The sequence below is a fragment of the Vigna umbellata genome, chromosome 3 (assembly GCF_029865625.1).
Source record: "Vigna umbellata cultivar VRB3 chromosome 3, Vumbellata_1.0, whole genome shotgun sequence".
Classification (NCBI taxonomy): Eukaryota; Viridiplantae; Streptophyta; class Magnoliopsida; order Fabales; family Fabaceae; genus Vigna; species Vigna umbellata.
The window spans coordinates 3,527,908-3,545,229 of NC_142167.1; the positions used below are offsets into that span (position 1 = coordinate 3,527,908).

Sequence of the window (17,322 nt, forward strand, 5' to 3'; positions counted from 1 at the left end):
TTCACAAATTCTAAAAGAAACCATGTTCCAATTTTTAGATGTTAAAAACCAAATCACAATCTTTGTTCTTTTAACAAGAAAATAAAGAGTCATTTACATAAACCAAAATTTAATGAAATAAAGTACTTTAATAGATAAGTTCTAGACTTTTGGTGGAAGAATAATTAAGGGTGGTAGCTGACCTACACGTGTATAAAAAGCGAGAAGATGCGTGTAAATATTATTATTAGCACAGAAGTTCAGCTTTTGAAACATTTGGACGGTGACTATAGGCTAGTTTACTTTGCAACCAGGTAACTTGAACTGCTGAATTAGTATATTCTTAACCAATTATTTAACACACCAATATAAAAAAAAAGAGTCAAATCTATTCGTATTTATAAATGGATAAATATATATTTACATTATTCATTTATTTACTTTTATGCTGAAATTTTATTTAAAGTAAGTTAGACCTTATCAAGATATTTAGCTAAATATTACTACATATTAAAAGCTTAATTATTACATTTATATATTATAAATAATAACAAAACATATTTTAAATAAACCAAATTCAAATGTATACTGTTATAACTTATAATTGTTGATTTTTGTCATATATTAATAATTTGACTAAAATATTAGTTATTGTCTTTTATGTATTTAATGGTAAATTATATTTTATTATTACAATTGATTAATTAAAATAATTTAAAACCATTCATGCTATACAATTTATAAAATCCTTACACTAAATTACGCTGTGTTTTATATGTAATATATAAAATATTAAGGTTGAGAAAAACATTTAGTGCACTTGTTTGTATAATTTAAAAATACAACAATATTTAGAATCCAATAGCTATGATTTGATCCAGTTTTTGTTACTCAGAACAAAAAATTAATAAAATATGAATCTTTGACATTGCATTATTATTTTAATTAAAATAATATATACTATTTACTTTATATCTACTATTATTTAACTATTTTTAATCAAACTGCTGCAATACATTGCTTCACTATTTATAATAAGAATATAGACAATTATTCTTTTCATCTAGAAAAGAAATTTTACTTTTTACATTTTTGATAATTGCACCCCTCACTATTGTAAAAGGATGAATGGGGGTGTTGTCTTTCTTAATAATTTATTACACTTTTATTATCTTAACTTATAATAATAACAATATAATATGTTTGGATAAATGAAATTGTAAAGATCAAAACTTTTTAAAGAGAAGTATGATGAAATACAAAATGTATTTTTTTTAATTTATCAGATCAGATAGTTACATAATAAACACAAATGTATTTCCATTAGGTGTAACTAGAAAAAAAGAGAAAAACATAAATGACAATTATGAGTATGGATACAAGTATTATATCTAATTTATGCAATATATCAGTTGAGATTTTCCACTCATTGTGGTAATCATAATGAAATGCAATGTTTAGTTTTTTCCCAAAAAAATCTAATTTATGTACAAAGCATACAATTCTTTTTAAGCTACTAAAAACATTATTATAATTTACAACTTCTATTAACGAGAGTTTATTTAGAAATTTTAGAAAAAATAAAATATTTATTACAATTAACTTTAATATTTGAATGACGGATTGAAAACATCAATTTTTAAGCAACTTCGTATTCATAAGATTTAACAAACTATATAAATACTCCAACTAATATTTTCTATTAACTGAAATGAAATTTAATCAATTATAAGAATCACGATTTTGGTATGAATTTTTTCAGTACCAAAGCCGCTTAAAGTCAAATTATTGTGATCCTTCTGGTGGTAATAATAAAAATGGTAAAAATAAAGAAATAATAAAAATATAAAATGAATATAATTTTTCTCTCTCTTAAAAATAATACAGTTCTCAATCTTGAATTTTTTTTAGTGAAACGTGTTTTATATCATTAATTCATACAAACATTATAATTAAACATTTAAAATTGGTAAGCCTAAAATAAAGTAATATTTTTAAATAGTCATTATCAAAATTAATTAATTGAAATTATTCATGGTAAGATATAAATTAATATGATTTGACATAGGCATAAAATGCTTTTAAACTTTGGATGAAATCTATTTATTATCTGTATACGCGTGAGGTGTCTTATAAATAGAAACGTGATCGATAATAAAAAAAATTGTTATAATTATATTATTATACATTTATACATTTATTTATACTTTAATTTTATTAGACAGTAAAAGACGAATATATATATATATATATATATATATATATATATATATATATATATATATATATAATATAATAAGATCATTTGACCCACCTTCGTCCCAATTGTCCTTCTCTGCGTATTTGGATCTCTCTCTCTCTCTCTCTCTCTCTCTCTCTCTCTCTCTCTGCCTCTCCTCTGAGCTCAGATCCTCTGCACTGAACCCTTTCTGCTTCCGCTACACCCCCAACTTCTTCTCCTTCTCGTTCACGCTTTTTTATCTCCATTTCTCAATCTGGTTGATCGCTTCAATTTCTTGTTTCCTAGCTCAATTTTGAAGTTGGGGCTCGATCTTCGATCTGGGGTTTCGGGTTACCCTTTTGGTTGGGGAGTGAAGTTACCGACACGGTAGGTGGCCGGTGACGTTACTTCGTTTTGGATCTGTTCCAAGGAAGAAAAGAAAAGGAAGGAACAAAGAAAGAAGATGCAGCAAGATCAGCTGAAGAAGGTTGTTTCTTTCTCCACTGTTGCCCCTTTTGTTTGCACAGTTTGTTGCCGTATTGTGAGGTGACGTGGCACACGGTTGTGTTATAGAAATGGAAAATTGGAAACTGGGGTAATGGAAAATGGAAAATAAAAATAAATTTTGGTAATGAAATGAAATTGTGAAATGGTCATACAACGAGTGTGTTGAGGTGTTTGCTGTAAAAAGAAAATCCTTTTTTTGTTCTGGTTTCTAGATGTGAAGATGGGGTTTTTCTCCTTTGTGGTTGGTGGATCTTGCATGGTTTTAGTTTGGAGTGTGCAAATTTGGATGAGCATCACTGTTGGATTGGCTCGATTCTGCCGAATTTTGTTGATTAATGGTGGTTGTTGTGACAGAATCTTGCTCATTATTTTCAAGAAAATTTACATGTTTGGAGTCCATTTTGAGTATATGTATAATTAATATTCTTTTCAATAGTGGTATCTTGGTAGTGATGGTTTGTGAAATAATAATTTTGGGACTCGATTGTGTATTTTCTTTTTTGTAGATACGGATGAGTTTGTTAATCCGGTACATGTATATGTAGTTTGATTTTGTTCCTTCATAAATGTTTTTGTGTTATTCTGGTTAACTTCAACCAATACTTATAAGATGAATTGAGTGTAAGAATTTGTGTAATTTATTAATGCGCAGGATATCAAAGAGTTAGAGTTTTTCACCGAGTATGGGGATGCCAACAGATACAAGATTCTTGAAGTTGTTGGGAAGGGTAGCTATGGAGTTGTTTGTTCAGCAATTGATACACACACTGGGGGAAAGGTTGCAATAAAGAAGATTCATGATATTTTTGAACATATCTCTGATGCCATTAGAATCCTAAGGGAAGTCAAGTTGCTTAGACTTTTAAGACACCCTGATATTGTTGATATTAAGCGGATCATGTTACCGCCTTCAAAGAGGGAGTTTAAAGATATTTATGTTGTCTTTGAACTCATGGAGTCTGATCTCCATCAGGTCATCAAAGCTAATGACGACTTGACCCGAGAGCACCATCAGTTTTTTCTTTATCAGATGCTACGTGCATTGAAGTATATGCATACAGGTATTTGCGCTTTCATTGTGCAACATTGATATGCATTCTTTTCACACTGTTATATTTTCTTCAATAATTGCACCAAGTTTCTTCTAAATGATCTTATGTGTGGTTGCAGCTAATGTATATCACAGAGACCTTAAACCCAAGAATATCCTGGCAAATGCAAACTGCAAACTGAAAGTTTGTGATTTTGGTTTGGCTAGAGTTGCGTTTAATGATGCCCCAACAACAACATTTTGGACGGTACCGTTTTGTTTTGATTTTAAATTTGGATTGCAAGTAGAGCATATGGGAGTTATGACTGTTTCTGAATATTCAAAAGTAATATTGAGTTTTCTCGTTATTTCTTCTGGTCCATATTGCAGGATTATGTTGCTACAAGATGGTACAGAGCCCCAGAGCTGTGTGGCTCCTTCTTTTCTAAGGTATATAATTTGTCCAAAATTTATGTAATATAGATCATTTATAGAGGCATATATGCTTATTTTTAGCTGCAAGGCAGTATTGATATTATTGTTGAGACTTGTTTGAGTTAATAACAACTTTGTGGACACATTATTGCATGCTGCTGTATCATAATCTTAACTGGATTTGTTTGATTTTTATTCAAGGGTTGTTCCCTTTTAAATTTGCATCTGAAGGAGAAAATGTAATTGCATTTTGTGGTTGGAGAGTAATGTAGAACTATGAAGTTGAGTATCATGCACATGCTGAATGTCTAGTATGCAATATAAATGTTAATAAATTGATGGGACATTTGGTTAGATTTTTCAAGAAAATATTTTTAGGACCTGAGTCCTGACATCTAGGTAGGCATGTAGAGGAGGTTAATATTGGGCATTGCAAGGTTTGAAAGTTCGTACCATATATGTTACTAATATTTGCTGTTTATCATTTTAGTTTCCCAGAAAGGAGAAACTGGAAACATAGTTTGCTTGCATGGCTTGTAAAGGTGTTGCCATTATTTCTGTATGAAATGCTTTGTGTGTTTTATAGTAAACAGTAAAGCCTAGATTGTAATAATTCTTGTTCAGGGAGGACTATTGATCTCTCCTGGAAGTTGATTTTATCTGTCCTTCAGGTAACTGTGTCAGTTTGTCTGTTTCTCTGAAGTGGTTTCGTTGGGATGTGTAATTGCACTTCTTCTTTAGTATAATCATTTTCTTGGAATCTTTTTTGCAGTATACACCGGCAATTGATATATGGAGCATCGGATGCATTTTTGCAGAGGTGTTGACAGGAAAGCCACTATTTCCTGGAAAAAGTGTTGTGCATCAATTAGATTTGATTACCGATCTTCTTGGGACACCATCTCCAGAAACTATTGCAGGAGTATGGACTTCTTTTTGTTTATCTTTGACTTAATCTTATTATACATTTGGGCTTGCTAGTGTTGTTACTTTCATGAAAAACTATTTTAGAAATATCTGAGAGTTACTTTCATTTTGAATTTATGCAGGTCCGAAATGACAAGGCTAGGAAGTACTTGATGGAAATGCGGAAGAAATCTCCCGTGCCATTTGAACAGAAATTTCCAAATGCAGATCCATTGGCACTGCGTCTATTGCAAAGGCTTTTAGCATTTGATCCAAAGGATCGACCAACAGCTCAAGAGGTATCTTTTTATTTACAATTCCTTTATATTGTTTTTTTTATCAGCAAAAGGAAAAATATGTGTTGATATGAATATATACAATGTACAAGATACAACAGAAAAAAACATATTAGTGGTAAGAACCATAATCTGTATTACAAAAGCATCCTTATATTGTACCCCATTTAAGGTGAATATAGTGACATATATTCAGGTTCACTGTATTGAAAGTTACATTTTTTATTCAATATAAATCTGAAAGAAATCATTATGCATCTATCGTTGGCAGGCACTATCCGATACATTCTTTAAGGGTTTGGCCAAAGTTGAGAGAGAACCGTCGTGTCAGCCAATTTCACGATTAGAATTCGAGTTTGAGAGGAGACGGGTGACAAAGGACGAAGTTAGGGAACTAATATATCGGGAAATACTGGAATATCATCCCCAGTTGCTTAAAGATTACATGAATGGAACTGAAGGCACTCACTTCCTTTACCCTAGGTTGGAGCTTATACTCGTTGATTTTTCTTACTGATGTGCAACATAACATAATGTATACATTACATTCAATGCTTATTATTTACGGAGATATGTTATTTGCAGTGCAATAGATCAATTCAGAAAGCAATTTGCTTATCTTGAGGAAAATCATGGTAAAAGTGGTCCTGTGATTCCTCCAGAAAGGAAGCATGTCTCCCTTCCAAGGTAATAATGCCAACTTTTACTGACCATGTAATGCTTTGTAATTACTGTATTTAGTTTGTGGCTCTAAGTTTTGGTTCCCATGTTAAGTTTGTTACTTTTTTAGGTGAATACTTTGTGATGTATAATAATTTCCATTTAATTTGTGAAGGTCTACTGTTCACTCTAGTACAATTCCTCCTACTACACAGCCATCTTTTGCTTCATACGAGAGCAAGCAAATGGTGGCAGAGGCATCAAAGATTTCGAGATCAGTAGAATCAAATTCTGGAAGTCAGTTAAGGAGTTCGCGACCTCCGCCAAGAGTGCCAGCAGGTATAAACTATATGATTAATGTGATGCTACCTTATCTCTTGTAATGAAACTAAACTAAATCATTAGAGACAAACATGAATAATGGCACTGTACCTCGAAGCTGATTTTGAACTAGATACTAATGTTTTTCTTTCCTTGCCACAGCCAAACCAGGTCGAATAGTAGGGCCAGTTCTGCACTATGACAATGGGAGAACCATAAAAGATGCTTATGACCAAAGGATCTTCTACCGAAACTCACTTCCTCATGCCGTCTCTCCACACTGTTTCCATAGGGTGCAACCAGCTAACACCAAAGCTACATCAGAAACATACAAAGATATTTCACAAGGCAAACATCAACTCTCTTGCCAGCAGTGTAGCATGCCAGCCAGACCAGCTATTGATCTTAACACTAACCCATACTATCAACAGGGGAAGAGAGACCACTTAAATGATCCTGTTGGTTCCATTGATGCAAAACTGCTGCAGGCACAATCTCAATTTGGTGCAGTTGGTGCTGCAGCAGTAGCTGTTGCTGCTCATAGGCATTCAGGGAGCTTTCACTATGGATTGTCATAGGTTCTAAGGTTTAAGAGGGTCGCATACAATAACCTGTATGCTTTTTATGCCTAGGGTTGGAAGGAGGTTGATCAGATTTTAGACGGGTTTAGTTCTGGTAAGGTTTTCCACTTTTGCTTTCAGATTGCCATCATTGTAATTATATGTACATCATTTAATTGATTAATAAAAAAATTGATTGTTTCTCACTCCCTCCATGCAAAAATTATCTAAGAAAACTTAAAATTTGTAAATGAATTTCCCTCTTGATAATGTATGCTGAATAGATGTTGGCAATGGAGTTTTAAAGAGTTATCTTCTTCTACACAATCTTGTGCTGTAAACAAGATATTTTTTGTGAATTACTTTGCTTTGAAGCCATTTTTTGTGACTGCAGTTAAGGTGTCCATGTTGCCACTTTTGAACATTACCACCCATAAATCCCATGACATTTGAACTTCTGAAACCTCTAATTTTTCTACTCTAGTATAACTCCTTCCAAGCTGGGTTTGTTAGCACTCTATCACATAACAGGAAAGTTAACAAAAAAATAGATATTAAGACAATTTTCTGCCATTTGCGTTACTTGCATCAGTTACAAATTTTCAAATAATACTTATTACGAAAAAGTAAAGAACCTGAAATGCATTTCTCATTAGATTCTACAAAGGATTTACCCCTTCTAATTATAATAACTAAAATATTTAGGAGTATACAAATCCAAACCAAAAAGCAAAATGAAAATGAAAGAAAAGAAGACAAATCTTATCTTTATCCTTAAAATTTGACAAAATTTTCAATCCATTCCCAAAATTCTCTAGTTTCAATTCTCAAATCTTATAAAATCGTTTAATGCAGAGCTGTCAAAACGGGTAATCTAGCTTGACCCAGCATGATCTATCACGGGTTGGTCACTTAGTGAGTCAACCCAACCCAGCTCACTTATTAGCGAGCTGAAAAAATTCGAACCCAGCTCAACCCACCACGAGTTGGTGAGTTAAGCGGGTTGGTTCACTGCTCATTTGATTATAAGTTTTTTTAAAATAACAAAATTAATTTTTTTAATTCAAATCTAAATAAATGTTACTCTAAAACGATGTTAAACTCCAAAGACAATTCCAAATAAAAAAAAAGTATCATACAATTCAAGCGTAATCCAAAAACATTACAAAAAGGCTAACAAATAAGTTTTTAATATTGTTAATTTTTGTCTCACTTGTCCATTTATAATATTAAAGTCTTAAATAAATAAATCTATGGTTTAATGTTTTGGTAGGTCCCTATTTTCGTCCATAATCTTAAATAGGTCCCTTTATTTTTCCGCGTCTCAATTGAGTCCTTATTTTTGTAAAATTGAATCAAATAGAGGCTTTTCGTCAAATTGAGAAGACACCGTTAAGGAGGGTGTTACGTGGCATGCTGAGAGCGTGTTTTTAAATGACGTGACGTTAAAAATGTGTGTGAAGTGTATTTTTTGAATTTGTAAATTAATAAATGGACTGCAACAAGGGGAAACAAAATATAAATAAGGGCAAAGTGGTCAAAAGGATGTAAATTAAGTGCAGTAGCCCCTCTCTCTTTCGATTGCCAATTCAAAATCATATTTTAGGAATAAGATTGGGGCTTCATATTAGGGTTCATGAGAAAAAAAAATCGTTGTTGTTCGATTGGAAGCGCGAGGGTTGGTGGGAGAAGTTGGTTTTGACATTAGGGTTCGTGCAAAGTTCAATCAATTTCACAAATTGGGATATCAATTTGGGGATTTAGGGTTCTATTTGACGCGTGAGGTTTTGGTGCTCTGTATAATGAGTGAGGATTGGGTGGGTTGGAGATGTATCAGGGAAAAACAAAAGACTGTCATAAAATTTCTTACTGCACAGTGTTCAAACGGAATATAATAGATGCTTCGCAATCATCATCATCAATCATCAATCCAACCTTGTCAATTAACCACACTGTATTTTTGTTTGTTTGGGTTAAAGCTCGTTAGATAATAGAAGAAGGCATTGCAAAAAAAAAAAAAGGAAAGAAGACAAAAGAAAAGAAAAAAATATAAGAAAAATCCAAAAACTGAAGTTTGTTTTAAAAAAGAAAAATAGAGAGGTGCCCCACATCATCATACCCAGACAAAGCCAAGCCAAGCCCAAACAAACAAACTCCTCTGGAACATTTCGATCCCATTCGATGAAAAAGATTCAAAAAAATTGGATCATCTAGACAGTTCCACAAACAGGATGACCATCGCTTTCCAAAAGATGCTCTCAGTTTTCTTTGTAAACTGCGACCAAAAACCAGGATTAGATAAATTTTTACAATTCAGATCTGTCAATACAATATATTCCCCAAGGGAGTATCAACTCTCCAATCCAAGTTTCAAATCATGGCTCCGGTGTGAAGATGAAAGATGAATGGCAGAATCGGTGGAGAGGGAGAAGTGGCTAGTGGAACTTTAGGAGAGAAGCCTAACATGTGAAAGAAGAAGCTCTAGGGTGGGTGGACTGGGGCTCTGATTTTTTTTTATTATAAAATAATCTAAATCCACATCATTCAGCCACGTCAATTAAAAATATAGTTCACCGTGCCACGTCAAGTATACGTTAACGTTGTTAGGTCTAATTTAACGGTAAGAGTTTAATTGATGAAAATTTCACAAAATAAGGACCCAATTGAGACGCCAAAAAAGAAGGGACCTATTTGAGATTCTGGATGAAAATAGGGATCTACCGAAACATTAAACCTAAATCTATAATATTTTTCTCTCTTGAAACATCTTCTTTATCATTATCTACAATATAATAAAAAAATGCTAACTAATAATATTGAAACAAAAAATAATAAATAATTAAATTAAATTAGTTGGGTTGGTGAGCCAACTCGGCTCACCACAGATTCAACTCGGTGAGCTAGGTTCTAAGTGAGCCGGGTTGAAAACTAGTCCGCATAAAAAAATTACAATTTTTTCAAATCCAACCCGACTCAATTTCGTGATGAACCACGTTGGCTCGCGGGTTATAACCTATTTTGATTATAACTCACTAGTTTAATCTCATCATTTCCATTAACGTAAATTTTAGGTTTAATGTCTCGGTAGGTAATCTCAAATAGGTCCCTCTTCTTTTCGGCGTCTCAATTGGGTCCCCATTTTTGTAAAATTGTAACAATTAAAGGCCTACCGTCAAATTGGACAAACGGCCGTTTAATTGTTTGTTAGGTGGCATGAACAGTGTTTTCAGTAATCATAGGTGGAATTAAAAAAGAGTTTCAATTAAAAAGTATGAGGTTAAATCAGCTTTAGTGAGAGGGCATAGTGGGAAAACTGATTATGATTCCCATCTCACACTGACTTTCTATCAAACACCTTCTCTTCAACCTCGCGCCACGTCAGCCCTATCATCTTCCACCCACTGAAACCCTAACCCTAGCCGCCACTGCCGTTCCGCTTCCGCCGCTCCCGCCAATGCCGCAAGTCGTCGCCACGGCCAGAAAATCATCTCCTTCCTTTCTCGCCGGCGCATCAACGGACCACCACGGTGCCTCAACCAAGACCGCCGCCACCTTCCTTCTCCTTCGCGCAAGGGTTTGAAGCCACCACGACCGCCATCTGCGAGTTCGTCTTCGCATCACCAACATCTCGCCGCCGTCGCACAAAGTCACCGTCCTCTTCTCCACCACCATCAACCACGCCAGCCGCCGCGACACCACTCTTCTCACACGCAAATCATCGAACACGCACCAGCCACCGCAACCTTCATCGCGCCTCTCCTCCATTGACGAAAGCTTGGCACAACCATCTTCATCTTCTCCATTCTCGGAACCCAATCGCACCTTCATCTCGGATCATCACCTCGCGATCTTCACCAACCATGCCGCGACCACCACTAACCTCCCTCACCTCGCGAGCTTCCTCGCCGTTGCCCAACCTCCATGGCAGCCATCACACGCCACCGCACCTTCCCGCTCTACAATTGAACCTGCATAAAAACCAGACCTGCAAAGAAGAACCCAACAATCACAAATCGCGCACTGTTAGGCGCATGACCCATGGCTTCCTCAAGCGGAACATGTTCGGGTTCATCCTCTCTGCTTCAGAACTCGGGTTCTGAGGAGGACTTGCAAGCATTAATGGATCAGAGAAAGAGGAAGAGAATGACATCGAATCGCGAATCTGCACAGCGATCTCGCATGAGGAAGGAGAAGCACTTGGACGATCTGGTTACCCAAGTGGCTCAGCTGAGAAAGGAGAATCAGCAGATACTCACCACCGAACGAGATCATCGGTTAGAGTCTCTGAACGAGATCATCGAACTCTGGTTGTGTGTGAGAAGGAGAGGGGAAGATGAAGTGGAAATTCCCACTGTGCCCTTTCTCTAAAGCTGATTTAACGTCATAGTTTTTAATACAAAACTCTTTTTTAATTCCACCTATGATTACTGAAAATACTGACCATGCCACGTAATAAACAATTAAACGGCCGTTTGTCCAATTTGACGGTAGGCCTTTAATTGTTACAATTTTACAAAAATGGGGACCCAATTGAGACGCCGAAAAGAAGAGGGACCTATTTGAGATTCACGCCGAAAATAGGGACCTACCGAGACATTAAACCTAAATTTTATGAACAGGAAGTGTGAAAAGTCAATCCAGCACATCCATTTAGGACTGAGTTCAAACAATATGTAAAACTTTGGAACGAATTTAGAAATGAGGGTTTTATTAAGTATTTGTTCACCCATATTCTTCAACTACACAAAACGAACTGAGCTGTTTCTAAAGATTAATTAATACATGCAATAATATTCATGGACTACACAATACATTAAACAAATCCAATAGAATTGAACGTAAATAAAATTGATAACTAAATGAAATAAAGTAGATTTTTTCGTTGTTATTTGGTTAAATTTTCAATACCTATTATTGACAATAAATTTCACATTTAATGCACCTACGTAGATACTTTTGGTGTAAATTAAGATATTTTTAACCAATGGCTGGATGCTAGTTTTTTCATCTAAGATATTTTGTCATTATTTGTAATATGTATTTATGGCCATATTTTCTTAAAACCTTTTCTATTATCTATTTGAAATAACTTTCTAGAATTTTCAGAATATGATTTTTAGAATGAATTTTTCACAATAAGATTTTCCAAAACAAAATTTTTAGAATGCATCAAATATATGGAACAAATATTCAAGAACAAGATTTTCAAATAAGCTTTCAGAAACGTATAATATCTTTTGGAATGAGTTTTTTGAAATAAGCTTTTTGGAATATATGAAATGTATTTTGAAAAAAGTTTTTGGAACGAGCTTTTTTCCATGTGTTCTCTCTCTTCTTCTGGTGGTGTGATGTAATGAGAAAGAATATTTTAGTCTTTTTCTATTAGAATGGCTTTTGCTTTCTACACTCCCATAATTACCGCATATATCTCCATAACTTTTGTTGCATCTCCATGACGATCCAATGACTTCTTTGGATGCTGTGTCATTTACTTGCAATTTGAGGAAATCATTGTCTAGTTCTGACTTGTTAGAGTCAATAATTTTAGTAAATTATAAATATTATTTTAATTTACAAATTCTATCCTCTTTAACTTGTGTATAAGATGATTCCTTCTATCCAACCTCACTTTTCTGTTTTATTTGAGCACTTTATTCATTTTTTTTTAATTTATTTCTATTTATTTGATGCAAACTATTAGACACGAAATAATAGAAACCACAAAACGTTAGACAATGCATAGTACTAGATGTTATAAAACAAAAGTATGAGACCTTACAAAAAGAACAACTGTATTAGATGACTCAAACACAAGAATATGATACAATGTTCGATTTTATCATTAAAATGATTAAATTAAATTCAATGGGATAGAACTTTATCTTTAAATTATTTGGTGAAAATTGATTTTATCTCTACAAACCGCCCGCTTGATTTTGGAATTAAAATAATCCAACCACCGAAGATAGATGAATCGGTTGCTGCTTGCTCGATCGTGTTGTTTTTCTTTTTCAAATTCAATTTCTACTGTTCCAGTACAGTATGCTTTCATTGGGACTCTGCTTTTGATACTAAATTATGTGCACCCCAGTTATTTGACGAAAGAACCGTAAGCAAAATCGCAAACTCAATATCTTACTAGGGTAAAAATTTATGTGTATGTTGAACCTTTTTACGTAAATCTTATTTTAAAAATCAATTTTATGCTATTGAATTAGATTTAAATTCTTATTTTTTAACTATAACTTTATTTATACTATACATAATATCAGTGGGGAACAAAACGTGCGCAATTTAGTTGGATTGGACATCAAGCATACATTTATGATATAGATGACAAATTACATTACACGTGCTATAGGACCACATTCAATATCTTACGGATGATTCACTGTGCACATTATTATACATGTAATTATTCTACTGTGCACAAACAACACTGATGAAAAACATATTTTTTTGGTAATTTGAACAAGTTCAATTAGGATGCTCTATTTTCATGTTATCTCTGTTGGACTTTCCTTCAAGTTTTCGAGCAAAAAAGTCCTTAAAATACTGATCCACTCTGATACTCTTGAACTGTGGTGGTGTTTGATCAGTTACCAAACATGGTGAAGGACCTATGACAGCATCTTCTCTAGGGCTATAGAATGTTGCAAATGAAAGTCTTTCCTTCTCTGAATTCACTGTTGCTCGATGCTCAACACTCCGATATGTTCCATTCGTAATAATCTATGCCATACAAAACATGCAAAATTGAAACTAAATCTCATTAGGATCTATATAGACCACATGTAGAAAAAGAAAAACAATCATTTCAATGATTATGAGCGAAATTTTCTGTGATGTTCAGTTCCTATCTGATGGACTATAACAGTAATTTCATTCAATGTGCAAGAAATAACACGTCAATGTCGCTGTTGAAATTTGGCCATAGAAAATGACACATGATTTCATTTCCACAGAATGAATGCGACCTTTTCGTTTGCATGGCTTAAAATAAAAACTATAATGAAGATATCATGTTATCAGGAAGATGCAATTTACAAAATGTCTGCATGTAAAAATGACTGAGTTACTCCAAACATCTCTTATTTGAGAACTCTCCGTATAACTAAAAATAGCAATTCATTAAGCAATTCTATAACTGAAATAAGAGTTATTTCTTGCATCTTTGAACTGTGTAATTCTATGTAAATTTGACAATGCTTATTAATATATATATCTCGATTGACTTATATAGTCTTTCTGTTGTTAAATTGTTGTCGTGATCACTGCTTGTGTTGGTGTTTTCTGTTTGCTGTGTTGATAGCAAATGAACATTATAAATGTGTATGGACCATTACTTTTATATGGAGTTTTTTTATTGGACTTGAACTTTCTATTCTTGTCTTGACCAAAATTAGTATTACAAACTAGAAACATAAATTTATATAATAATTACCAAAAATGAACTGGACTTAACTGGGTTTCAAGCCATTTACAAAAACTAGGAATTTTTTTTTTCGATTCTAAATCTTTTCGAAAATGAAGAAAGAAAAACCCTAGACAGTTAAAGTTAACATGATAAGTATGTTTACTATTTTGTTACCTCCAAGATGTCCCCAACATTAACAATGAAGGCATTTGGCAAGGGTTTAACAGGAACCCAGATTTCATCTTTTCTTATCTGCAATCCTTGTTGTTCATTTATTTGTAAGAGGATGGTGAGAGCTGTTGGATCTGAATGATTTGTTAGGCCATTCACTTTTTCTGGTTCAGGACATGCAGGGTAATAATTCATTCTCATCATTTGTATCCCATTTTCAAATATCTCTCTTATTTCCACTTCTTCTATCCCCAATGCTTTTGCCAAATGCCCAACAATATCCATAGTTAGATCCTTCATCTTTTCTGAGTAAACTTCTAGAGTGTCTCTGCATCATGGCAAAAACCAATTACTTAAGAAATAAACATGAGTTTTTCAAAGATTTCATTAACCAATAATGAGACACAGTTCAATTAAATAAACAAACAATATCAGTTTTAAAATAAAGAGATTATAAATTTTTTTCTTATAAAATGATCAACTTTTTTATTAAACAAAACCTGAAAGGAAGAGGGAGTTGTGAAAATAAGTGGGGCATTCTGGAGTGCTTTGGAAGGGCGATCATGTAGAACATATCACCCCAATCTAGCTTTTGATCTTCACTGAAAACAAATGCTTGTCCGAAACCCTCCATGTGTTCTGGAGTTTGCCAAAAGATTTTCTTCTCCGTCATTGGAAGGTTGAAGAAATCTTCCATCTCCAATTTCACTTTCTCCACCATCGATGAGCTTATTCCATGGTTTATCAGCTGTAAAACGATATTGAAATTCTAATTAATTTAGTTTTCTGAGTTCATAATAAATTTACTTCATAATTTTATAAAAAATATATTTTTAATATGATTTTAATATCATGTTTGTTGAAAGTTTGATATTTAATAGATATAAGACTAATTTATAGTATATAAATAGAGGTAAACTTCAACTTATAAATCAGTTTGGTGGAATTGAGTCAGGTTTAAAATCTATTTTTTAATATGATATCAGAACTAGATTTATACCTCAACATAGTATATTAGAAGTCTCGTACGTTTTAGAGATAAGATCAATTTATAATATATAAGTCGATACAAATTTTATCGAATCAGTAAGTTCACTTCTTAATCAGGTTAAAAAGTTATCAAGTTATCAAGTATGAAATTAAAGAATAAGAAGGAGGAAATTGAAGAAACCTGAAAGAATCCCCATTCCTTGCAAGCAAGGTGAAGCTTATCCAATTCAGAAGATGCAGATTCTTGAGAAAGCAATCTCTGCATGTCAATAACTGGAATCTGAAGGGTGGCAGTATTAGGTTGTTGAGAAATATGCACCATTTGCTGTTCATGTTGAGGCTGAATGTATCTTTCTGGAACAGTAGCCAAATTTTGTTTGGCCAACTCTTGAACTGATGGTACCAAAACTGAACTTCCTGATACGTTCGAGAACTTTTCCATGATCTTAGTTTGCCAGAACCAACCTCTACTCAATAATTGTAATCGTTCTAAATTGTGAGAAGTGTGCGAACCAGACACTCATTAAATAATGCAATGACAAGAGAAATATCTATCCATGCCTTAGAGTTCCCAATTGATAACCTGCATGTGAAATATTTTTATTAAATCATTCACGGAATAAATCATGTCTTCGTCAATTACAATTTTAGCATCATAATAATAGTTAAATTAAAATTGTAAATGATGACGAAAAGTTAACTTAATATATATGCTTTATGGTTGTTGAATATATAAGAGAATGTACAAACTAAATTAACTTTAATGATTTAGAGCTTCACACAAAATAAGTGTCCTAATCTTTGTTTGATAATATTTCAATTAATGTAAATAAATTTCAAGATAAGATAGAATTGAATGAACCCAAAACAAATTAAAGACGCAGATAACGTTTACTTGACGTGTGTCGTATTCTTTATAAAGTAAGAGAGAGTATTTTGAACACGTGTTTTCTTATATCAGCAATAATTAATAATAATATTAAAACATAAAACATTAGGAATGCCTTTATACGTCTACATAAAATGTTGCTAGATAAATACGCACAAAGAGATGTGAATATGTAGTCCTTTTAAGACAGATCTTTATTTTTAAAAATTAATCTTATATTGTGATGCAATTCATAATTTTTGCAATCTATTCAAATATTACAAAATATTGTGAAGCTTAAATATTGTGAAAGATTTTGATTCCTTAATTTTTTTTGTATATATATATATATATATATATATAATTTATAAATAAATAAAAAAATTGTTTAAATTTTAATATATTATAGTTATTTCTCAAATAGACTCATGTTACAAAGATAATCATAAAATATATTTATGACTGCATACTATAATAGATTTGACTCATTAAAATCATTGGTCAAAAATTACCTTCCGCCTACTCCATCCAAAGTGGTCTCTAGAAGATTATTCAATCACTGTTAGACACACGAACATGAGCTCGTTTCCTTCCAAATAAAGAATGGTTTTGTTTTGCTTTATTATTTCTTTGTGTTTGTCGAAGAGTTAATAGAAAATGGTAGTGATAAAGATTCTTCAAACAGTTAGAAGAGGAAACCTCTACATACAAAATTTTAAATTTTCGTATATATTTAGTGTTAATGGATGAAATTAACTTATGCAAAACTATTTTATAAATACCTACATTAAAATAAAGAAAAAAATGAAATTAACTTATGCAAAACTAATTTGGGTAAATTCTTTCATATACTCCTAAATATTTTAAAACTTGTACATAATTAATTTTAATTTTTTACCTTTTCCAATAAATATATAAAGATATGTATCAAAATATTTTCTTACCCGCATTAGAACAAAAA

At 32.7% G+C, this 17,322-nt stretch overlaps 2 protein-coding genes and 1 pseudogene across 2 annotated transcripts; 2 read left to right on the forward strand and 1 right to left on the reverse strand.

Annotated features, from left to right (window-relative positions):
* The first annotated feature begins 2,293 nt into the window (after window positions 1-2,293).
* On the forward strand, window positions 2,294-7,121 carry LOC124844754 (mitogen-activated protein kinase 19-like). The gene is made up of 10 exons (XM_047321756.2): window positions 2,294-2,687; window positions 3,360-3,768; window positions 3,878-4,005; window positions 4,128-4,187; window positions 4,945-5,094; window positions 5,222-5,377; window positions 5,646-5,857; window positions 5,960-6,061; window positions 6,210-6,373; window positions 6,518-7,121. Exons 1-10 carry the CDS (start codon window positions 2,664-2,666, stop codon window positions 6,931-6,933), a joined length of 1,821 nt encoding a protein of 606 aa, XP_047177712.2. The 5' UTR covers window positions 2,294-2,663; the 3' UTR covers window positions 6,934-7,121.
* A 3,817-nt stretch (window positions 7,122-10,938) lies between these two features.
* On the forward strand, window positions 10,939-11,332 carry LOC148201425 (bZIP transcription factor 44 pseudogene; annotated as a pseudogene).
* Window positions 11,333-13,208: 1,876 nt separating this feature from the next.
* LOC124844770 (protein SRG1-like) lies at window positions 13,209-16,076 on the reverse strand. Its single transcript, XM_047321776.2, has 4 exons — window positions 15,675-16,076; window positions 15,004-15,251; window positions 14,507-14,831; window positions 13,209-13,647 (listed from the first exon to the last, which is right to left on the reverse strand). Exons 1-4 carry the CDS (start codon window positions 15,933-15,935, stop codon window positions 13,393-13,395), a joined length of 1,089 nt encoding a protein of 362 aa, XP_047177732.1. The 5' UTR covers window positions 15,936-16,076; the 3' UTR covers window positions 13,209-13,392.
* Window positions 16,077-17,322: the final 1,246 nt, after the last annotated feature.